The following is a 23,658-nucleotide window of genomic DNA, read 5'->3' as shown; positions in this document are numbered from 1 at the left end:
GCGCTCAGCCTTTCTTATGGTCCAACTTTCACTGCCATACATTGCAACTGGGAAGACCATAGCCTTGACTATACACACTTTTGTTGGCAGGGTGATGTCTCTGCTTTTTAGTGTGCTGTCTAGATTTGCCATGGCTTTCCTCCCCAGGAGCAAGCGTCTTTTAATTTCTTGGCTACAGTCCCCATCTGCGGTGATCTTGGAGCCCAGGAAAATAAAATCTGTCACTACCTCCATTTCTTCCCCATCTATTTGCCAGGAATTGGGAGGGCTGGATGCCATGAACTTGGTTTTCTTAATGTTAAGTTTCAACCCAAGTTTTGCACTCTCCTTCTTCACCCGCAACAAAAGGCTCTTTAGTTCTTCTTCACTTTCTGCCATTAGAGTGGTATCATCTGCATATCTTAGGTTGTTGATATTTCTTCCGGCAATCTTACTTACAACTTTTGATTCATCTAGCCCTGCCTTTTGATTCATCTAGCCCTACCATCATCTACCATCAAAATCCTACATTGTGAAGATATGCAAAATGGTCCCAGGCAATTATGTAGTTACATAGAGTGGACAGAAATTCCTTCTTGTCTCATGCTGGAACTTGGCCTATGACCTGAGGCATGAAATTTAATTACTGTAACCTTTTCCCCAATCTAGGCTTGCCTGGCTACAAATGTTATTAATGGTCATAAAATTATCCAGACATAGTACTTGACTCTTGAACTTCTGCAATGGTGACTTCCAGAGGATCCATATATACATACGCTAATGGGAAAAGGGAATGATGTTATTTTCCTCTCTCATTGCGCATGATGGATATGTAGTCATCAGTGAATTCTATCCTGATGATCCCAAAGTCTGGATAACCTTTCTCTGTAATATCTCTTTCACCCACTGAAACAGATCTTGGGGCACGTTAATGGTAGACCTTCTATATCCCAGCTGCTGGAGCTATACAACTCAGTGTTTGCATTGTGGCATGAGCACTAATCAATCAATAGAAAGCAGTGGTTACAGAAGAGCTAAGAATTGTGTTAGAGGATTAGATGTGAACAATGAAGTCAGGTAATGAAGCCAAAGAATAACAGCATCTCACTTTCCCTCCCATTTAAGTCCCCCTCTGATGTAAGCCTCTGTCCTTTGTAAGGCCCATATTTCTATTGGATATCTCTTCCCTGCTGAGGTTGATTGCTCTAAATCAGATGGGCACGGAGAGCCCAGACTTCTCAATAGTTCTTAGAACCCCTTCCTACTAACAATGAGGTGTGGCATGGTTTCCTGACATTTTGAGGCCAGAACATATTGGTTAAAAACTGTAGAAAAAGTTTCCAGATAGGCTTAATGTAGTTTTAGAAGAACAAAGAAAACCCTCAAACCTCTCTCCAAAATCAGGGAAAAGCAGAGCAGAAAAAAAGGAAAATTCTGCCCCTAGCATTGCATGAACAAGCTCCATCCAGCTTCTATTATCACCCTACTTACCACCCTGCAGTCCTGAAGTAACCAGATTCTCCAGTCCCCCAGCTCTAAATTACAGATCTATGGTGTACTGCATAGAATGGCCAATTCCTTTCTGGAAAGGCTTGCTATATGGTGAGCTGCTTTTCATGAAGCTGCATCATTCATCCACATGTTTTCATCAGTTTATTTCTGGCCAAAATTGACATTTCATATTTCCTTTAAAAAAAACCCTGAGGTCCTCAGGTAGGATTCCGATGCTCTAGAACAGGGGTAGGCAACCTTGGCTCTTTTATGACTCGTGGACTTCAACTCCCAGAATTCCTGAGAGTAAAGGGAGAGGTTTCCATCCTGAGCCATGCTGGGAGTTGAAGTCCATGAGTCATAAAAAAGCCAAGGTAAGCCTACCCCTGCTCTAGAATAAAGCAGGTGCTCCAGGTTCTGTAGTTCTTTAGCCACTATTCCTTTCCTTAGCACCAGTGCAGGACAAGTGAGAATTTCACAGAAAGTGTATTAGAAGACATCATACAATTATGAAAATATACAAGTGGTGAAAATCTCTACAAATGAGCCAGCAAATGTTTGAAAAATTCTTTAAAAAATATCGCTGGTTACAGCAAACCTCCTTTCCATGCTGAAGGGAATCGACAACTGGCAGATGACCTGAACGTTTTTTACTGTAGGTTTGAGAGGAAACCACTGCCAACTAACGCCACCATCTCCATCACAGGTACACCAACAACAGCCAAGCCTCCTACAACTGACCCCATCCCTTTGGGCCCCATAACTCTGGTGATCACAGAAAAAGATGTGTGAGATCTATTTCACAGACAAAACCAGGAAAAACACCAGGCCCAAAGTCACTCCTTCTTGCTTGAAAGCTTGTGCTGACCACCTGGCCCCCATCTTCACCCGCATCTTTAATAAATCACTAGAGATGTGTTACGTTCCTTCTTGCTTCAAACCCTCTATCATCCCAGTGCCAAAGAAACCCTCCATCGAGAAGCTGAACAACTACAGACCAGTTGCTCTAACATCCGCAGTTAGGAAAACCCTTTCAGGTGCTGGCCCACCTGAAAAGCATCATGGATTCACTGTTAGACCCCTTGCAATTTGCCTACTGAGCAAAAAGATCAGCAGATGATGCTGTTAATATGGCTCTGCACCACATTCTACAGCATCTTGAATCTCCAAGGACCTATGCAAGGGTCCTTTTTATAGACTTCAGCTCGGCAATCAATACTATCATTCCAGATATTCTTCTAACTAAACTGATTCAGCTAGCCGTGCCTGACCACACTGGTAAGTGGATCATAAGCTTACTAACAGACAGGAAGCAGCAGGTGAAGCTAGGCAAAATCACACCAGATACCTCTATAATTAGCACAGCCCCACTACCAGGGCTGTGTGCTGTCTTCACTTCTCGCTCTATACCAATGACTGCATCTCAAAGGATCCCTCTGTTAAAAGTACTGAAGTTTGCAGATGATACAACTGTGATTGGTCTCATTTGAGACAATGACAAATCTGCATACATACAGGAAGTTGAACAACTAGCCTTGTGGTGTGGCCAGAACAATCCTGAACTGAACATAGTCAAAACTGTAGAAATGATAGTAGGTTTTAGCTTAGTAGGTTTTAGTTTAAGCCCTCCTACTCTACCATCTCTTACAATACTGTACCACACCGTATCAACAGTAGAAACCTTCAAGTTTCTAGCTTCTATAATATCTCAAGACTTAAAATGGACACCTAACGTCAAAAATGTGATAAAAAAGCACAACAAAAAATGTTCTTCCTGTGCCAACTCACAATGCTCAGACTGCCCAAAAAGCTGCTGATACAGTTCTACAAAGGAATTATTGAGTCTGTCATTTGCACCTCTGTAACTGTCTGGTTTGGCACTGCAACCCAACAAGACAGACACAGACTTCAGTGGATAGTTAGAACTGCAGAGAAAACAATTGCTACCAGCCTGCCTTCCCTTGAGACCTGTATACTGCACGAGCCAGAAAGAGGGCTGTGAAAATATTTACAGACCCCTCACATCCTGGACGTAAACTGTTTCAACTTCCTTCCTCAAGATGACGCTAAAGGGCCTTGCACACCAGAACAACTAGACGTAAGGTCAGTTTTTTCCCCCCATGCCATCACTCTGCTAAACAACTAATCCCCACAACACTGTCAAACTTCCTAGTAGGGTTGTATTACTATTATCCTTCTCATTTTTCCTATTTTCTATTTCTTTATCTTCTTATGACTATAACTTTGTTGCTTGTATCTTACAATTTATATTAACTGTTTTATTTAGTATCCTAATATGATTTATTTATGTGTCGTGTGTGTGGGTTTCTTGGTTAACAAGCTCATTAGCTTCTTTAAAAAAAAACTAATTCGGTTTTATCCTAAATATGATGGTGGGGAGAGGAATATATTCTTGTGAAGGAAGCCAAAATAATTCTCCAAGGCAAAAAGACATTACAATTCTAGAAAATAAAATGTTTTCGTCCCAGGATATTAAGTTGTGAAAAACCTGTGCCATGCAATGAAGTTAGTTCTCAACTCATCAACATTTCTTTCAGGATTAGATTACACAATACACCTTACAGTACCACATTTTTTAAAAAAACAGTGTAAGACGTTATACAGTTCTTCTGAATGGATGCATTTCCAGGCAACACCCACTACTAAGGTTGAAGCATAGAGAGGGATAATTAACTTTATTTTCTTTAAAAATGCTTTTTTGCCCAAATAGCAAAAATACTTTATATAAGAAATGGGATAGTAGGTACAGCTTCAAGGGAGATATTTTCAAGAAGAAAAAGCACAACACGTTAAACTGAAATTTATTTTATACCTGCAGTGCAATTTGATCTGGATTGCAGTTTCTTTTTATTCATCATCTCAATAGTTTGCACATAATTTAAAACACATATGTAGATTGGTTTTTAGCTAATATTTGTTGGATAGCTGCTGATTTTGAAACACTTCTCCAAGAATACAGGTAAGGAAAAATAATTATCCCAGCCAAGAGCTATTTCCTTCTTTTTAAAAAAATATGCTTATAGTAATATACACTGATACATACACTGATATTTATACAAAGATGATTAGGGGTTGTTGTTAGTTGCAAAGTCATGTCCGACCCATCGTGACCCGATGGACAACGTTCCTCCAGGCCTTCCTGTCCTCTACCGTCTTCTGGAGTCCACTTAAGCTCACGCCTACTGCTTCACTGACTCCATCCAGCCACCTCATTCTCTGTCATCCCCTTCTTCTCTTGTCCTCAACCTTTCCCAGCATTAGGCTCTTCTCCAGTGAGTCCTTCCTTCTCACAAGGTAGCCAAAGTATTTGAGTTTCAACTTCAGGATCTGGCCTCCTAAAGAGCAGTCAGGGTTGATCTCCTCTAGGACTGACCGGTTTGATCACCTTGCAGTCCAAGGGACTCGCAGGAGTCTTCTCCAGCACCATAGTTCAAAGGCTTCAATTCTTTGGTGCTCAGCCTTTCTGATGGTCCAACTTTCACAGCCATACATTGCAACTGGGAAGACCATAGCCTTGACTATACACACTTTTGTTGGCAGGGTGATGTCTCTGCTTTTTAGTGTGCTGTCTAGATTTGCCATGGCTTTCCTCCCCAGGAGTAAGTGTCTTTTAATTTCTTGGCTGCAGTCCCTGTCTGCGGTGATCTTGGAGCCCAGGAAAATAAAATCTGTCACTACCTCCATTTCTTCCCCATCTATTTGCCAGGAATTGAGAGGGCCGGATGCCATGATCTTGGTTTTCTTAATGTTAAGGTTCAACCCATGTTTTCCACTCTCCTTCTTCACTCACAACAAGAGGCTCTTTAGTTCCTCTTCACTTTCTGCCATTAGAGTGGTATCATCTGCATATCTTAGGTTGTTGATATTTCTCCCAGCAATCTTAATTCCAACTTTTCATTCATCTAGCCCTGCCTTTCTCATGATGTGCTCTGCATATAAGTTAAACAGGCAGGGTGACAGTATACAGCCTTGCCAGACTCCTTTCCCAATTTTGAACCAATCAGTGGTTCCGTATCCAGTTCTCACTGTTGCTTCTTGACCCGCATATAGGTTTCTCAAGAGACAAATAAGATGGTCTGGTACTCCCATCTCTTTAAGAACTTGCCACAGTTTGTTGTGATCCACACAATCAAATGCTTTAGCATAGTCAATGAAGCAGAAGTAGATGTTTTTCTGGAACTCCCTAGCTTTCTCCATTATCCAGCGTATGTTGGCAATTTGATCTCTAGTTCCTCTGCCTCTTCAAAATCCTGCATATACTTCTCGTAGTTCTCGATCCAAATACTGCTGGAGTCTAGCTTGTAGGATTTTAAGCATAACTTTACTAGCATGTGAAATGAGTGCAATGGTGCGATAGTTTGAACATTCTTTGGCACTGCCTTTCTTTGGAATTGGAATGTAAACTGATCTTTTCTAATCCTGTGGCCACTGTTGAGTTTTCCAAATTTGCTGGCAAATTGAGTGTAGCACTTTTACTGCATTGTCTTTTAAGATTTTGAATAGCTCAGCTTGAATACTGTCACCTCCACTAGCTTTGTTGTTGCTCAGCTTTCCTAAGGCCTATTTCACTTCACATTCTAGGATGTCTGGCTCAAGGTCAGTGACCACCTCATCGTGGTTATCAGGGACATTAAGCTCGTTCTTGTATAGTTCTGTGTAATTTTGCCACCTCTTCTTAATCTCTTCTGCCTCTGTTAGGTCACTGCCATTTTGGTCCTTTATCATGCCCATTTTTGTATGAAACGTTCCCTTCATCTCTCCAGTTTTCTTGAAGAGATCTCTGGTCCTCCCTATTCTATTGTTTTCTTCTATTTCTTTAAGAAGGCATTCTTATCTCTTCTAGCTATTCTCTGGAATTCTGCATTCAGTTGGGCCTATTTTTCTTTTTCTCCCTTGCCTTATGCTTCCCTCCTGTCCTCAGCTATTTGGAAAGCCCTAATAAGCAGGCATATACATAGAATGAAGGCTATTGCTAAGCACATTGATTTGTGCTTTAGATTGTAAGCCGCCCTGAGTCTTCGGAGAAGGGCGGGATATAAATGGGATTAAAAAAAAGCTTCCTCAGATAGCAATTTTGCTTTCTTGCATTTCTTTTTCTTTAGGATGGTTTTAATTGCTACCTCTGGTACAATGTTGTGAACCTCCGTCCATAGTTCTTCAGGCACTCTGTCTATCAGATCTAATTCCTTAAATCTAATTGTCACCTCTACTGTATATTCATCAGGGATATGATTTAGTTCATACCTGAGTGGCCCAGTGCTTTTCCCTATTTCTTCAGTTTAAGCCTAAATTTTGCAATGAGAAGCTCATGGTCTGAGCCACAGTCAGCTCCTGGTCTTGTTTTTACTGACTGTATAGAGCTTCTCCATCTTTGGCTGCAGAGCACATAGTCAATCTGATTTCTGTGTTGACCGTCTGGTGATGTCCATGTGTACAGCCGTATCTTGGGTTGTTGGAAAAGAGTGTTTGCTATGACCATCGTATTCTCTTGACAAAATTCTATCAGCCTGTGCCCTGCTTCATTTTGTACTCCAAGGCCAAACTTGCCTGTTATTCCGGTTATCTTTTGGCTTCTTACTTTAGCATTCCAATCCCCCATGATGATAAGGACATCATTTTTTGGTGTTAGTTCTATACGGTGCTGGAGGGCTTCATAGAACCGGTCAGTTTCATCCTCTTCAGCACCGGTGGTTGGGGCATAGACTTGGACTACTGTGATATTGAATGGTTTGCCTTGGATTCGAATTGAGATTATTCTGTCATTTTGGGGATTGTATCCCAGTATTGTTTTTCCTACTCTTTTATTGATTATGAAGGCTACTCCATTTCTTCTGAGGGATTCTTGCCCGCAGTAGTATACCTGATGGTCATCTGAATTAAATTCACCCATTCCTGTCCATTTTAGTTTGCTGATTCCTAAGATGTCAATGTTCAATCTTGTCATCTCTTGTTTCACCATGTCCAGCTTTCCTTGATTCATGGATCTTACATTCCAGGTCCCTATGGAGAAAAAATCTTTACAGCATCGGACTTTCTTTTCGCCACCAGACACATCCACAGCTAAGCGTCCTTTCGGCTTTGGCCCAGTCGCTCCATTCTTTCTGGCGCTACTAGTACTAGCCCTCTGCTCTTCCCCAATAGCATATTGGACGCTTTCTGACCTGAGGGGCTCATCTTCCAGCGTCATATCTTTTTTTCCTTTTGGTACTGTCCATGGGGTTTTCATGGCAAAGTTACTGGAGTGGGTTGCCATTTCCTTCTCCAGTGGATCACATTTTGTCAGAACTCTTGGCTATGACCTGTCCATCTTGGGTGTCCCTGCACAGCATAGCTCATAGCTTCATTGAATTATGCAAGCCCCTTCACCACAACAAGGCAGTAATCCATGAAGGGGATGATTAGGGGACTGGAGGCTAAAACATATAAGGAACGGTTACTGGAATTGGGTATGTCTAGTTTAATGAGAGAAGGATGTGGGGGGACATGATAGCAGTGTTCCAATATCTCAGGGGCTGCCACAAACAAGAAGGAGTCAAGCTATACTCCAAAGCGCCTGAGGGCAGGACAAGAAGCAACAGATGGAAACTAGTCAAGGAGAGAAGCAACCTAGAACTAAGGAGAAACTTCCTGATAGTTAGAACAATTAACCAGTGGAACAACCTGCCTCCAGAAGTGGTGAATGCTCCAACACTTGAAGTCTTTAAGAAGAGACTGGACAGCCATTTATCTGAAATGGTATAGGGTTTCCTGCCTGAGCAGGGGGTTGGACTAGATGACTTCAAAGGTCCCTTCCAACTTCTTTATTATTATTATGTAAAAATGCAGATGCATATAGTAGTTTCACCATAGTGCTGTATTTAATACACAGAAATAAATATAGCAAAGTATGGGATGAAGAATTAATTTTATAAGTACATGCTTTGCAAGTATATACATAATATACATGCATTTACAAATATATATTTTCCCTCTGATTTTACCATGTTGCAGTAATAAAAATCTCAAATTTATACTAACATTCAGCTTCTGTAGACCAGAAAAGATAACATTTCATTCACTTTGAGATATACAGTAAGTACATAGTAAATACTAATGTCGGAATAGCCAAATAATTTATTTGGCCCAATTTTGTAAACAAATTTTACATCAACTCATCCTTCTTTATATCAGAAGTTATAATTTCCTACTTAAGAAACAAATAAAATGTATGATATAAACATACTCAAAAATATAGATATGTGTGTTTGTAATAGGAGAAATTGTTTTTTTAAAAAAACGCTGCTTCTTTAGAAGAAAATACAACACATTTGGTGTAACTTTTACCTTTCACTCATGCACACTGCTTAACGTCTGCAAAAATAGAGAAATCAAGCAAAATGATCATAAATAAGTGATTAATTAGAATAACACAATACAGATTAAGGAAATTGAGGATATAATTAATTAATTAATACAGATTGAGCAGCTGTGGTGGCACAGTGATTAGAATGCAGTATTGCAGGTTAATTCTGCCGGCTGCCAGGAGTTTGATCCTGACAGGTCTCAAGGTTGACTCAGCCTTCCATCCTTCCAAGGTCAGTAAAATGAGAACCCAGATTGTTGGGGGCAATAGGCTGATTCTGTAAACTCCTTAGAGGGGGCTGTGAAGCACTTTGAAGGGGTATATAAGTCTACTGTAAGTGCTATCACTATTGCTAATCCCTTTTGTATTAATCAAATCTGGGAGACTAACACAGTTTTCGGCTGTGCACTATCTGTGCCTCTCTTAAATTTGTTCTGGATTATCCCTGATCCTTTTGAGCATTATGCGGATGTGCGAGGAGTTGCAGAGCAATTTATTCTGCCAAAAAATTCTGATCCACTGGCTGACTATCCATTATCAACATAGGCATAATAATGACATTTACTATATTTTCAATTCATTGTACAATTAGCAGGTATCATTTCCTTTGTAAGAAACAGCTACATCTCGATTTACAACCATTCATTTAGTGACTATTCTAAGTTGCAACAACACTGAAATAAGTGACTCATGAGCACTATACCATACCCGCAGTCGCATAATCAAAATTCAAGGGCTTGAGAGTCAGCATGAATTTACAAAGGTTGCAGCATCCTGGGATCTGCAACCTTCCTATTTCGCTTCCAACAACCAAAATCAATAGAGAAAGCTGAATAACAACTGCAGTGATTCACTTAACAGCAAGCAAAAAAAAAAAAGTTTGTAAAACCAGGTATGACTCACTTAATAACCACCTTGATTAGCAGTAGAAATTCAGGTCCCAGTTATGATCAGAAGGATTACCTCTAGGAGTTTTGATTAGATTTGACTAAATCTTAAGCGGGGGAAAAAGTGAGATGATTTGGACTGAATCTGCTATCATGAGAAGGAAACTAGGTTTGCCTTGAATTGGCTCTGTTCCAGTTCAGAATTTCAGCAAGGTTCCAGCCTTGAGTTACATCTTTGATTATACTAATCAACTTGCTTTCTTGCCCCTTTAATATGGGGTGGGGAAGTAGGGTAGCTTTCATTTTATGCCATGGTGGGGAGGGGAGAGGAAAGGGAGCAATGGAAATTACTAGATTTTATTGATGGTCAGCTGTTCCTTCAATGCAGTGATCCGAGTGATTAATATACCAGAACCAGCAAAATCACAAGTGACTATAATGATTTGCTACAGTATGAATAGATATTACTACATTCTAATTACTAGATTATTGCTTTCTAAAATTGTATTAATTATTTGAAAATTTATTCAATTCTCTATAAGCAAATAATTTACCCATGTTTCCCCAAAAATAAGACCGGGGGTTTTTTTCTTTCGTTTTTTTTCCCTTTTTTTTGGCCTCCAAAAGAGGCACCAGATCTTATTTTCAGGAGAAGTCTTACTCAACTTCAGCAGTCCCATCCAGCCGCTCCACTTCTTCTGGGGCCAAAGGAGCAGCTTCATTCTACAGCTGCATTTCGGCCTGCATTTAGCAGTCAGGCCTTTCTGGAAGGCCTATGTAGCCGAGTACTGAGCTATGGATTCAATCCATAGCTCGGTCCTCGGCTGCAGAGGACTTGCAGAACCAAGCTATGATGGTATGACTGAGAAATGCAGGCCTGGCTGTAGAAGACACCTCAGAAGAAGTGGGCCAGCGAGGAAAGGCCTGGCTGCAAGGTAAGTGGGTGCAGGGAGCGTGGGACAGATCCACCCTCCCACCCTAGCTTGATTTTTGAGTGTGTGCCTCACCCCAAAACTAGGGCTTATTTTTAGGGTAGGGCTTATATTATCCCCACCCCCAAAATCAAGCTAGGGGTTATTTTGGGGGTAGGCCTTACTTTCAGGGAAACTCAGTAGTACTAGTTTAATCAGTAGTGAATTTTTAAATTTCCATCCCAACATTTCCCCAAATCAGTTCTATTGCATTCAGATTTCTGAAGGAGAATCATTTTTCCCTACAATGTGCTTCCCTTTTTTATAAAATACTTTTGTCAGTGTGTCTGAAATATGACATGTCATTCACCACTGAAATTCATCTACAAATTTTATCAAAGTTTGAAGGAATCAAAGTTCAAGCATATTTTTTTAAAAAAAATCAAAACTTAAATAAAAGTTGCTGTACTTGAAAATTCTAATTCTTCTTTCAGAAATTTAAGGGAAATTTGATAGGCTTAGATCCAGGTCCAGAAAGTAGGGTTGAATTGTTCCAAATTAAATAAGGGGATATCCAAGGCAAGCTTGCAGAATTGAGTCTGTGCACACCTGTCTTATAAAGTACAGGGAGGCAGGGAGGGAGAGGGAGAGGGAGAGAGAGGGAGAGGGAGAGAGATGAATATAGATAGATATAGGTATAATACAGCCAACATTTCAGAATGTTGTTAACATATATGAGTGTCAAAAACATGTTCATCTTCCAAAATGTAACTGAAAATAAAGAGTGAATCAGTGTGGAACTTTCTGAGAATAAAACAAGTATTTATATTTATTTATTTATTTATTTGGATTTATATACCGCCCCTCTCCGAAGGGACTCGGAGTACATAGGTTGGGGTTTTTTTTTTTGCTAATTTATAAGTGAGAGACAAACTGTATATTGTCTATTCAATTCCTGCCATGAAAATAGATATCAGTATCTTGCCTTATTGATAGGACTATGTGAATCATCTCAAAATTCATCATAAATTATAGATTAATTATTTATTGTTAATATCATTAATTATTATTGCCATCCTAAATCTGTCCACTGCAGGATAAAGGTCTCTTTGTTGCAGGTGATGGACCATAATCTACCAGGCTAATCTGATGTGGATTGATAGATAAATGAACACACACACACACACACACACACACACACACACACACACACACACACACACAGAGAGAGAGAGAGAGAGAGAGAGAGAGAGAGAGAGAGAGAACACAATGTCTGCTCTAACTTTAATGCTATATGGCCCATTCCCATTTATATGACATTAACTTTAGTGAACTGAATAGAGCTTCTGATTGGACACGTATAAAATTTCAGTGTTAATAATGCAAATTACTATTTCTCCTTTTTTCCCCCAATTGCAGACTGCAACCCATTTGCCCTATTGAAGGCCGATTTGGAATCCATGGGCAAGATGAAATCCCACTCAGAGCTCTACAGTTTAAGCGTGGATTGTTGCATGAATTCCGAAAGGGTAATGCCAGCAAAGAGCAAATTCGACTTCACAGTTTGGTCCAGCAAATCCCCAAGGCCATAATCATTGGAGTAAGGAAAGGAGGAACTCGAGCACTACTAGAAATGCTAAATCTTCATCCAGCAGTGGTCAAAGCCTCTCAAGAAATTCACTTCTTTGACAACGATGAGAACTATGCCAAGGGCATTGAGTGGTATAGGAAAAAAATGCCATTTTCATATCCTCATCAAATAACCATTGAGAAAAGCCCTGCATACTTTATCACAGAGGAGGTCCCTGAAAGGATTTATAAAATGAACTCATCCATCAAATTACTGATCATTGTCAGGGAACCCACAACAAGAGCTATTTCTGATTACACTCAGGTGCTGGAGGGAAAGGAAAGGAAGAATAAAACCTACTACAAATTTGAAAAGTTGGCCATTGATCCTAACACCTGTGAGGTGAACACTAAATACAAGGCAGTAAGAACCAGCATCTACACCAAGCATCTGGAGAGATGGTTAAAATACTTTCCCATAGAACAGTTTCATATTGTTGATGGTGATCGTCTTATTACAGAACCGCTGCCAGAACTCCAGCTGGTAGAAAAGTTCTTAAATCTTCCTCCAAGGATAAGTCAATATAATTTGTATTTCAATGCCACCAGAGGGTTTTACTGCTTGCGATTTAACATTGTCTTTAACAAGTGCCTGGCGGGAAGCAAAGGACGCATTCATCCAGAGGTAGATGCCTCTGTCATTACCAAATTGCGCAAGTTCTTTCACCCTTTCAATCAGAAATTTTACCAGATCACAGGGAGGACATTTAACTGGCCCTAAGATAAACTTCCTACAACACTGTGTGTTGCACCTGGAGATATGCAACCGTATCTCTATTAGAGTATATAAAAAAATATGCACTTTTCATAATCTCAGTTATCAAAGTAATCTTTTTTTTTCATGCGTACTTGTACATATGCAGTGTGTGACCAAATATAAGATGGGATCAATTTTTCTACAGAACATGTGTAACATGGAATTTACTCTCTGCATAATTGCATCATTTTATGCTGTACAATTAAATGAGAAAATGTCATTTAAAGAAATTAACTCAGCTACTCAGTTCAAAGGGTCAGCACTCTATTTGCTCCATAAAATTTAATATTAAATGTGGCTGGAGAGAGGGCAGAATATTGCTTTAAAATTCATTGCGATTCTAATTCACTGCAATTAGAATTCATTTTTGAAAAATCTGCAATGCAATATTGTATTTCTAAATATTGTTTAGAAATATTATATTTCTATTATAACATATTTCTAAAAGAATATTGGCCCTTTAAAAAGAATACTTTTATGCTGCAGGCTTGTATTGGCTTATCACTGCACCCTAGGAAGCCTCTATTTTGGTAACAAGAAGAGGCCAATAACATTTTTATGAACAATTCTCACTACTTCCATGAATTGGGGTGGGGAAAATTATGCCGATTAAATGGATGAAAAGCCAGTATAGGTTTGCTGTATGATTATACCCTATATGATGCTAAGTTCTTTTGAAAAATATTTTCCTAGTGTTGAAAAGAAACTTTCTCATGCAATCAACATAGTTTCAAATTTCCTGTGGTGAGTTTGCACTATTGTTTTTAATTGTATGGATCATCTTGGCACTTAGAGCATGTCGATCATGTGTCAAAACAGAAGTCTTTTTTCTCCCTTCTATGCTTGTATGTTGACAAAAATTTGATGTACATATTGTATATTGTTTGTAAATACTGGTTTCACACTAAGTAATTCTATTTTGTAAACTAAATATGGCTATTTAATTTATTGTGAAAATTAAATTTATTGTGGTATTTAAAATGGAATGGATTAAAATTGCTATATGTGCAATTTGCTTTTTGTTTTTCTTCAGTGGATGTCTGATGATCCTATGATGTCTCATTATCTCAAACAGCAAGCTTTTGATTGAAACAATTCACAAGTTCAGCTGGAGTCAAGGTCTGAGTAACTTGATTGAGTAATATTCAAAGATATGCAAATCCACCATTAAGTTGGTAATCCATAATGACTGCATTGTTGTCAGGTATATTTTTAGCTGTGTATGTAAAAAGAAGACTGTATACTATGCAAAAATATCAAACAAGTATCATTAGTTCTGCAGCTGTAAGAGCATTACAAATGGAAGGCTACCAAAAATGTTTTTAAAATGTTATTATTCCTATAATAAGATGATGGTGCTTATATGGAACTTTTCTGCTTCCATGAATCATATCCATAGGTGCAAGTGGAGGCTTATGTTTAAGGCAATTTATTATAACAGTTTAGGAAACTGGATTTTGATGAGAGCGCTGCCTAGGATGAATTGGAAAACTCATTGTACTTACTGAAGCTCAGGGTTTCATCATCAAATCACATTCATTCCAATTCTTCAAGGTTTTTTTCACTGATTTCACTAGAAAACTAGGTTAAAACAGACTTACAATGAAGTAAAGATGAGTGAAATCACTAGGACATAGGGTCTATGGTTTTTAAAAAAGGCTCATTGGGGGGGTTTGATTCTATGGGAATGAAGAAAGAAGGATCTGATGCACTTAAAGGAATGGAAATGTCACTGGGTAATGGTTGCAAAAAAATAGCAACCCCATTTGGCATGGCTACATGTTAACAATTTAAGCCTTTTGCATTTGTGCGTATTCCTCACGCGTACATAAGCTAAGTAAAATACACAGAAGTTCCAAAAGTAGTTTGTAACTACTGCATACTCTAGTAGAGGAAAATAACATTTCAAGAATACTTGAGCTATTAGGTTTTCTTTAGATTATCACCACTGTGTTCATAACATCAAGAAAAGCAAAGAATGTAAATGCAAATCAAGTTTAATTTAACTGATTTGTAAAGTGTAAGGTATTTCAGAGAAAGAAACAGGTAATTTTCTATGTGTCTATATGCAACTGATCTCTAGGCAATGAGAAACTAATGGAAGTTATTCTTTTAACCTAAAATTAGATGTAATGTACATGTTAAAATACATTTTAATTCAAATCAATCAACTCAGTTAATGAACTGAATAATCATCTCAGTTAATTCACAGAGAATCACATGCAACTGAGGATTGTTAAGAGGGAACTGCCAGAGGAGCTGATGTGATTCCAATCTTCAAGCAGAGGAAAAAAGTAGATCCAGGAAATTACAGACAAATCAGCTTAACATCAACATCTTGGAAAATCTTGGAAAAGAACACCAAGCAGCAGATTTGTGAGCGTCTAGAAATGACCAGAAGCCAATATGGGTGTATTAAAAAAAAAAGACTACATCAGACAAATTTTATTGCCTTCTTTGATAAAGTGACTAAATTAATGGATCAGGGAAATAGCAATAGCACTTTTCACTTACATACTGCTTCACAGTGCTTTGCACCCCTCTCCAAACGGTTTACAGAGTCAGCGTATTGCCCCCAACAATCTGGGTCCTCATTTTACTGACCTCAGAAGGATTGAAGTCTGAGTCAACCTTGAGCCACTCAGAATTGAATTCCTGGAGTGAGCAGTGAGTTAGCCTGCAATACTGCATTCTAACCACTGCACCACCATGGCTCTTATCTATGTTAACTATATCCAAATGCTGTGGATATAATTTACTTGGACTTCAGAACAGCATTTGATAAAATAGACCACAGTCTACTTCTTAATTAGATGGAACAATGTGGGATAGAAAGTAACACCACCAGGTTGATACTCGGTTGACCAACTACATTTAGCATGTAGTCCTTAATGGAACTACGTCTATGTGGAAGGAAGCTTGCACTGGGGTAGCTCAAGGTTCAAACTTAGTCCCAGTGCTCTTCAAAAACTTTATAAATGATTTAGATGAGGGGATAGAAGGGGTGCTCATCAGATTTACAGACAATACCAAACTGAGGGCAATTGCCAATACTTTGGAAGATTAGACTCATCTTCCAGAAGGATCTTGACAGATTTGAGCATTGGGCCTTTCCAACAAGATGCAGTTCACTGATGAGAAAAGCAAGGTTTTAGGCAGGAAAAAACAAATGCACAGGTACAGGATAGGCAGTACCTGGCTCCAAAGTAATATTGAGAGGGACCACTTAAGCATGAGCCAGCAATGTGCTGCAGCTGCAAAAATAAAAATAAAAAATGCTAATGCAATCCTAGGCTACATTAACAGAGGGACAGCATCAATATCACAAGTGACAGTACCACTCTGTACTGCACAAGTGAGGCCACACTTGGAATACTGCATCCAGTTTTGATTGCCACAATGATTAGATGTGTATTAGAAGATGGGTGGAGAGGCAGCAAAGGCTGTAAAGAGCTCCTCCAAAAGTAAAAGTTTTATTTTATTTTACTTTATTTTTATTTTAACTTTTTAACCTCTTAATATTGTATTTTAACCTACCCCTTTTTAACTTTTTAAACCCATTTTAAACCCATTTTAACCTTTTAAACCACAGTTTTAAACTTATTTTTAAACCTGTTTTAACAAACCTGAATGGGGAAAAGAAGGAAGAGACAGCACTCTGCAGCAGAAAGTATATCCAAGCCTTTGAAGCAGCAGAAAATGGAGGATTATATTGCAAACAGACAGTCTGCTCCAGTAAGTAACTCATTCGCAGGCACCTTATCAGATAAATTTAATTTATGTGACTCATTGGAATGGGACTTACAAACTGAACTGGAGAGCAGACAGCGTGTGGAGTTGTCCTCCTCCCTCTCGGAGAATGGCTCCCCTCCTTGGAATCCGAAAACAGCCTTTTTTACACAGGAGGGAGATGTAGCAAATTTGAAGGGGGAAAATGTGACAGACTTCCTCTCTAGACAATGTTTGCTTACAGCTCAAACTGTAAACTCAATATATGATCTCTTGTCAATTGTCATAAATAAGGTCGACTGCCTGAAAGAATCTTTTGCAAAGTTTGTTAGGAGCCACCCAAATACTGTAGAAGGACTTGGGAGGATAACCATGGACAGACATGGGATGGCTAACTCAGAAAATGAAACTAGAGAAGGATCTTGTTCTCCTCCCAAACATTTGAACACCTACAGAGAAAACACTCAGGCAAAGGTCTAAGAGATGACCAATATAACTACAGTCTGCAAACTAACCAGGTTACTTTGCAAATTTATGACAAGAGAGTAAATAGAGGGCATTGGAGCAATAGAAAAGCTATTAGGCTGTCCCTGAGCCAGCTGCTCCACTGTGAATTCACTCTGATAGATCTACTACATGCAGAGTGGCTGCCAGCAAGAACACAATGTATGAGAATTCTCCTATCATTCAAGCAGCCCACAATTCCCTCCATGCTCTTCAAAATGAAGCCCTTTCTGAGCATCTTCTCAATATTTCCAATAAGGGTCTTTTGCTCAGAAAAAGTGTGCCCACTCCTGAAACAGCGTCACCAAGAGGGAACTGTCGCTTTAAATCTAGGCTGCAACAGCCCTCACACTACTAAGCCTGAGGCTGCTGCAACTGAACTGATCCTGAGAAAGCAAAGAAGCAATATACGAACTGTGTTACCCACAGCTGCAGGAACTGCTGAGGATGTGCCAGAGGAAATGTTGATTGACCTATTCAGTGCATTGCCAGAACCTGAGCAAGTTAACATCATTCAAAGATTGGATGACCTAAAAGAGGCACTGACAACAACTCAATCTACAGCAAAGCCTCTATTTAATTTGGCTCCACTAACCACACAACCTTGTGACAAGATATTTAATCAACGATCTGCCTTTACCTCAACAGTAAAAAAAAGGTGTTGTCACACAGGCTGAGAGTGGGGTAACTGCACTGAATGACCCAGCCTCTGAGAAACAACTGAAAGACAAAGGGCTTCATCACACAGTGCCCCCTAAGCTGACAAACAGTAAGGACATAATCCAGTTTACATCCTCATTTGATTTAGAAGTTCCCACAACATCTTTCCACAAGATGAACCCTCAGCCATGCCCCTCCAAAAATGACATAAATCTACATTTATAGACTTAAGCCAGAGTACCTGCCCATTGGAAAGAAAATCATTCTTGGAGCAAGAGCAGAGGCACACTGGCAACCGAGATATAGAGGAGCAACAAGTTCTGCAACCCATGAGGAGAAATATCGAACCTCACAACAACTGTGTTTATATGGGAAGCTTAGATGATATTTTATTTTTTTTATTTTTTTTATTTTTAATTCCATTTATATCCCGCCCTTCTCCGAAGACTCAGGGTGGCTTACAAGCTTAGCAGTAGCCTTCATTCTATGTATATGCCTGCTTATTAGGGCTTTCACACACACCCCTAAGCGGCATTATTACAAAGTCAGCTTATTGCCCCCAACAATCTGGGTCCTCATTTTACCTACCTCGGAAGGATGGAAGGCTGAGTCAACCTTGAGCCTGGTGGGATGCGAACCTGCACTAATTGCAGGCAGCTGGTGTTACTTAAGGAGGCATTAGCCCACTGCTCCAATGTCAAGTTGACATCTGGCATTTTTACCATCTCCAATGTTTTTTTACCAGCTCCAATGTCAAGTTTTTTTACCAGCTCCAATGTCAAGTTGACATCTGGCATTTTTACCATCCAATCAACCAAGTCAGACAACCTTGCCTCTGAGAACCCCATACAGTTGATGACCTGGAACATAGCTGGCTGGAAAGGGATGGTTGATGGTGGACTAATGAGCTTTCTCTCTAGATTTGACATAATAGCCTTTCAAGAAACCTGGCTAACTGAAGTGGATGAACCAGTACAATTGCCAGGCTTTCAGGGATGGGCCTCCCCAGCCCTAAAAACAAAGAACAAAGGGAGACCCTCTGGTGGGCTATGCATTCTTATAAAGCAAGAGTTGCAATGGCAGGGAGAGAAATTATATAACGAAGATAAGTATCCATACTTTCTAGCTGTCAAATTTGAATATGACCAGTTTGAGTTAAAATTGGTAAATGTGTACATTCCTCCAAGCACATCCCAGCACTATAATACTGAATATTGGATGGGCTTGGAAGTTATCTTAGAAGATATTTCTATACTGTACCCTCAGTCCATAGTGGTATTATTAGGAGATCTGAACACTAGACTGGGTCCCTCTCTGTATGACCTTGCCCAGAAGAAAGGAATCCCAGGGGAGTTCTTTGATAACCATCCTCAGTGGCTCTCGAGAGACTGTAAAAGTAATGCCGCTGGCCTGCTCCTAGTCTCCTTAATTTTTAAGGCTAATCTCCAAATTTTGGGAGGTAAGGACAAGAATTATACATACCCTTATACATACCACTCAGCCAATTCAAGTAGTGTACTGGATCTCTTTTGTGTGTCTAGAGATAAGGCTGACCTCTTCTCAGAGGTCACAGTACACCTTAGTGACAATAGCGATCATCAGCCTGTAAGTGTGACATTGCGAGGCCGCTCAGATTTAAGACCATATAACATGGCTGACAGATGGCTCACCAGAAAGGTAGAGGTGACCCAAAATAAAAGGTTAATTTGGGCCAAAGTTGATACTAAGGCAATATTAGAATGCCTTAAAACAGAGAATGCTACTAAGTGGGCTAGAACAATATAGTCATCTACTACTGACTGGATGTCTGCCTTCAATGCATTCTCCAATCTTTGTAACACTGAAGAAACACCTAACAGCTAAACCTACTACAAAAAGAGCCCAAGTGGGTAGACCTCGCTGGTTTGATCCTGATTGCCAGCGACAGAAAAAGAAATTGAAGGCAGCCACGAGGTTTGCCCAGAGGAATCCTACTGCCCATATACAAGCTAAGATGCTGCACACAAGAAGGGAATATAAAAAAAACTATAACATTAAAGAAAAAATGTTTTGCCATTTCAATCTGGTCAGAACTTGAGTTGGCTGCCAGAAGTCATAATTCAGTATTATTTTGGCACTCTGTAGCAGGTATCCTGAAGGAACGGAGATTTGCATTTGACATACCAATCTCTGCCGCGGACTGGGAGAATTATTATCAGTGCTTGTTTGCCCCCACCGAACCGGTAAATAAATTATTTTTAAACAGTGATTTGGTAAATCCTAGAACTCTCCCCCCTTGGCCACCAGTCTCAGAAAAGGAGATACAGTCCATCATTAAAAGCTTAAAGAGCAATAAAGCCCCAGGCAAGGATTTTTTACCAGCAAAATTATTTAAGAAATTTCCCAACTGGTGGGGCCCTGTATTAGCAGGTCTTTTTACACACATAAATAACACCTGCCATATACCAGATGGGTGGAAGATGGCAATAGTTGTCCCCATATATAAAAAGGGGAATAAAAAGGATCCTAGTAATTATAGGCCCATCAGCCTGATTGACATTGTAGCAAAAATATATGCTAGGTACCTTTTGAACAGAATTGAAATCTGGGTAGAGGAAAACAACATCCTCACAGAAGAACAAGCAGGTTTTAGACAAAACAGATCTACTATTGATAACTGCTTTGTCTTGAACCATCTAATTGCCAAATATGCCTATAAGAGGAGACCCGTTTGCTGCTTTTATAGACCTTACAGCAGCATTTGATATGGTAAATAGAGACGTACTATGGAGTAAATTGACATCTCTTAAAATAGAACCCAGACTACTGGCTTTGATTAAAGCCCTTTACACAAGTACCTGTTTGAGGGTGCGGTATGGGGTTAATGGGGCCCTGACTAACAGGATTCACACAAATAAAGGGATAAGGCAAGGGTGTATCCTGGCCCCATTATTATTTAATTTATACATCAATGACTTGCCAGGGTTAATGAAGGATACCATGGTACACATGCCAATGATCCTAAATACTTACTGTAACAGCTTGCTTTATGCTGATGATATGATTTTATTATCATACTCACAAGTAGGATTACGTAGGCTATTAAGAAGATTCAGCTCTTATTGCCAGGATAACTCCCTAATCATTAGCAAATCTAAATCGAAAATAATGGTGTTTGGAAGAAACCATCAGAGACATAAGTGGCAATTAGATGGTGAACCAATTGAGCAGGTTAATACCTTTGTATATTTGGGAGTAACTTTTTCCAAGACTGGATCTTGGGCCTGTCATCATCAACGGAGTACATTTAGAGCAAAAGCCTGTTTGAATTTATTGCTCAAACTAAAGAACCATAGTTACCCAGGGTCCCTAGCTCCATTACTCAAGGTTTATAAGGCTAAGGTTACGACAATGCTCTTGTATGGAGCAGAAATTTGGGGTCTTTACTCAACCACAGTTTTAGAAAAAACACAGTCCCAGCATTTGAGATGTATTTTGAGTGTAGATCCAAGAACATCTGCTGCAGCAGTTAGAGCTGAATTGGGAATTCATACAATTCAGGCATTATCTAAAATTAGAGCTTATAACTACTGGTGCAAAGTTAATGAAATGGAGACTGATAGACTCCCCAAATTATGCCTACTAGAGCAAATAAAACTACAATCACAAATCTCCTGGATCATCAAACTAACAAATTTTGTAAGAAGCTGTGACCACCATTTGAGACCTTCACAGCTGGCTTCTAACAAGCAAACTCAATGGGGAAGCCAGCAAAACTTGCAAGTCATGGTGATGTGACATTGCACTTAATGACCATGGTGGTCTGCTTAATGATTAACTGACATTGTAAGACAGGTGTGGTCATGTGATGTGTCACTTAATGGCTGCATCACTTAACAACAGAGTTGACAATTGCACTTGTTAAGCAAGGACTACTTGTATGTTGTAAAAATAAGTAAAAAAAACATATGTAGAAAATAGTTTTATGCATACAAAGAGATATATTTCAGTAGGTATAAAATTTCTTTTAGCATTTCGGCTTCCTACCAGTGATGAACAATCAGCAATTATTCGCTAACCCCCAAAAATGAATAGAATAAAATATGGTAGAAGGTGATGATGCTTACAAAAGAAAACAGATTGGCTTTTCTTATTGTACATGATAAATTTACCAGCGCTAAATAAAAATAGCTCTAGAAATCTATTACAGGTGGCCCGCAACTTACAAAAGTTCATTTAGTGACAATTCAAAGTTACAACGGCACTGAAAAAAGTATCTAATGACCATTTTTCACACTTACAACTGTTGCAGCATCTCTGTGGTCACATGATCAAAATTTAGATGTTTGGAAACTGACTCATATTTATGACAATTGCAATGTCCTGGGATCATGTGATCACCTTTTGCAACCTTCTGACCAGCAAAGTCAATGGGGAAGCCAGATTCACTCAACACCTGTGCTACCAACATAACAATGCAATGATTCACTTAACAACTGTGGCAAGGAAGGTCATAAAATGAATCAAAACTCACTTAAATGTCTTTTCATCTCAATTGTGGTCATAAGTCGAGGACCTCTTCTATATTAATTATATTACATTAATTATATTAATTATATTTAATTACATTAAATTACATTATATTGTATTATAATTCACACATACAAACACATCCAATTAAAAGTTGCTCTGTCAATTAAAACAGAGCAATGTGACTGAACAGCTGATTGTTTAGAAAGTACAGGTAATCCTTGCTGAATGACCAGATGCAATTATGACTTTTTTTTCCCCCATAAACTCGGCTTTTTGGTCAGTTTCCAGCAAAAAAAAAACACCCATAGGAATGCACTGACTTGCTTAATGACCCCTGCACTCACTTTATGACCATGTCACTCACTTAACTACCACAAAAAAAATTGTAAAATTAGGTCAGTCACAAGGATGCCTCAATTTGCAACTGTCATATCTTCATGGAAAGTCCAGGCTCCAAATGATTCTATAATACAAATGATTCTACAATACTCAGAAGAGGGGTTGCAGGAATTCATTTAATACATGAACACATTTTCCACCTGTTAGAGGTGTAGAAACCACTCCACGTAAGACTACGTAAATGCAAATGTTTGAATCAGAACACATGATCCATAGGTTTTTATGTACGGTGTTTTTTTCCCCAGCATCCTGAGATCATGCCATCTAAAATACTGTAGATCCACAAGTTTTCTGAATGAATATTGATCAAAAAAGCATAGGGCATAATCATCTATTGTCTTTTGCTTGTTGTTCATGTAAATCTTTTTTGTATGTGTGCCCTCTTGTGGTCATAGTTATCTTTAATCATCTTGAGAGGAATTTAACAAGTAGACTTTTTCAAACAATGCCATAATTGTAAGAAAAGTTCTTGAAACAATGTTTCTGTAGTCTCACCTGTGCACAAATCATTCAGAATGCTTCATATGTTGTGTAGAGCTAGAAGTCGTATAATCAATGGAATAATGCCACTGGGGAAAAAAAAGACAACTAATTCTAGTTTCTGATCTGAAAACTATCATCGGGATTAAAGTAGTGGAAGAAAACTCAGTAATAACTGCATTTCTATTGATCTCCTTAAAATTCCAAGATATAATTTAATATTTCCCATTAAAACTTAGAATTCATAAGGGAGAGTAGCTATGGTTTGGAGAGGATTGTTCTTAAAAAATGAGCATGAACGACTTTTGAGCCTTTACCATTTAAATCTTAAGAATAATGTGGATAATTTATTTTGGC

General features: G+C 39.0%; 1 protein-coding gene across 1 annotated transcript; it reads left to right on the top strand.

Moving 5' to 3' along the window:
- Positions 1-2,600: 2,600 nt before the first annotated feature.
- On the top strand, positions 2,601-13,940 carry HS3ST5 (heparan sulfate-glucosamine 3-sulfotransferase 5; the record flags this gene model as incomplete). Its single annotated transcript, XM_081314353.1, has 3 exons — positions 2,601-2,748; positions 4,399-4,450; positions 12,051-13,940. The coding sequence occupies 3 exons, from the start codon at positions 2,601-2,603 to the stop codon at positions 12,979-12,981; spliced, it is 1,131 nt and encodes a 376-aa protein (XP_081170479.1). The 3' UTR covers positions 12,982-13,940.
- Positions 13,941-23,658: the final 9,718 nt, after the last annotated feature.

Source organism: Vipera berus (assembly GCF_964194415.1).
Source record: "Vipera berus genome assembly, chromosome: 1".
NCBI classification, from domain to species: domain Eukaryota; kingdom Metazoa; phylum Chordata; class Lepidosauria; order Squamata; family Viperidae; genus Vipera; species Vipera berus.
Note: the sequence above shows the minus strand (reverse complement) of the source record. Positions and strands in the feature narration are given on the sequence as shown.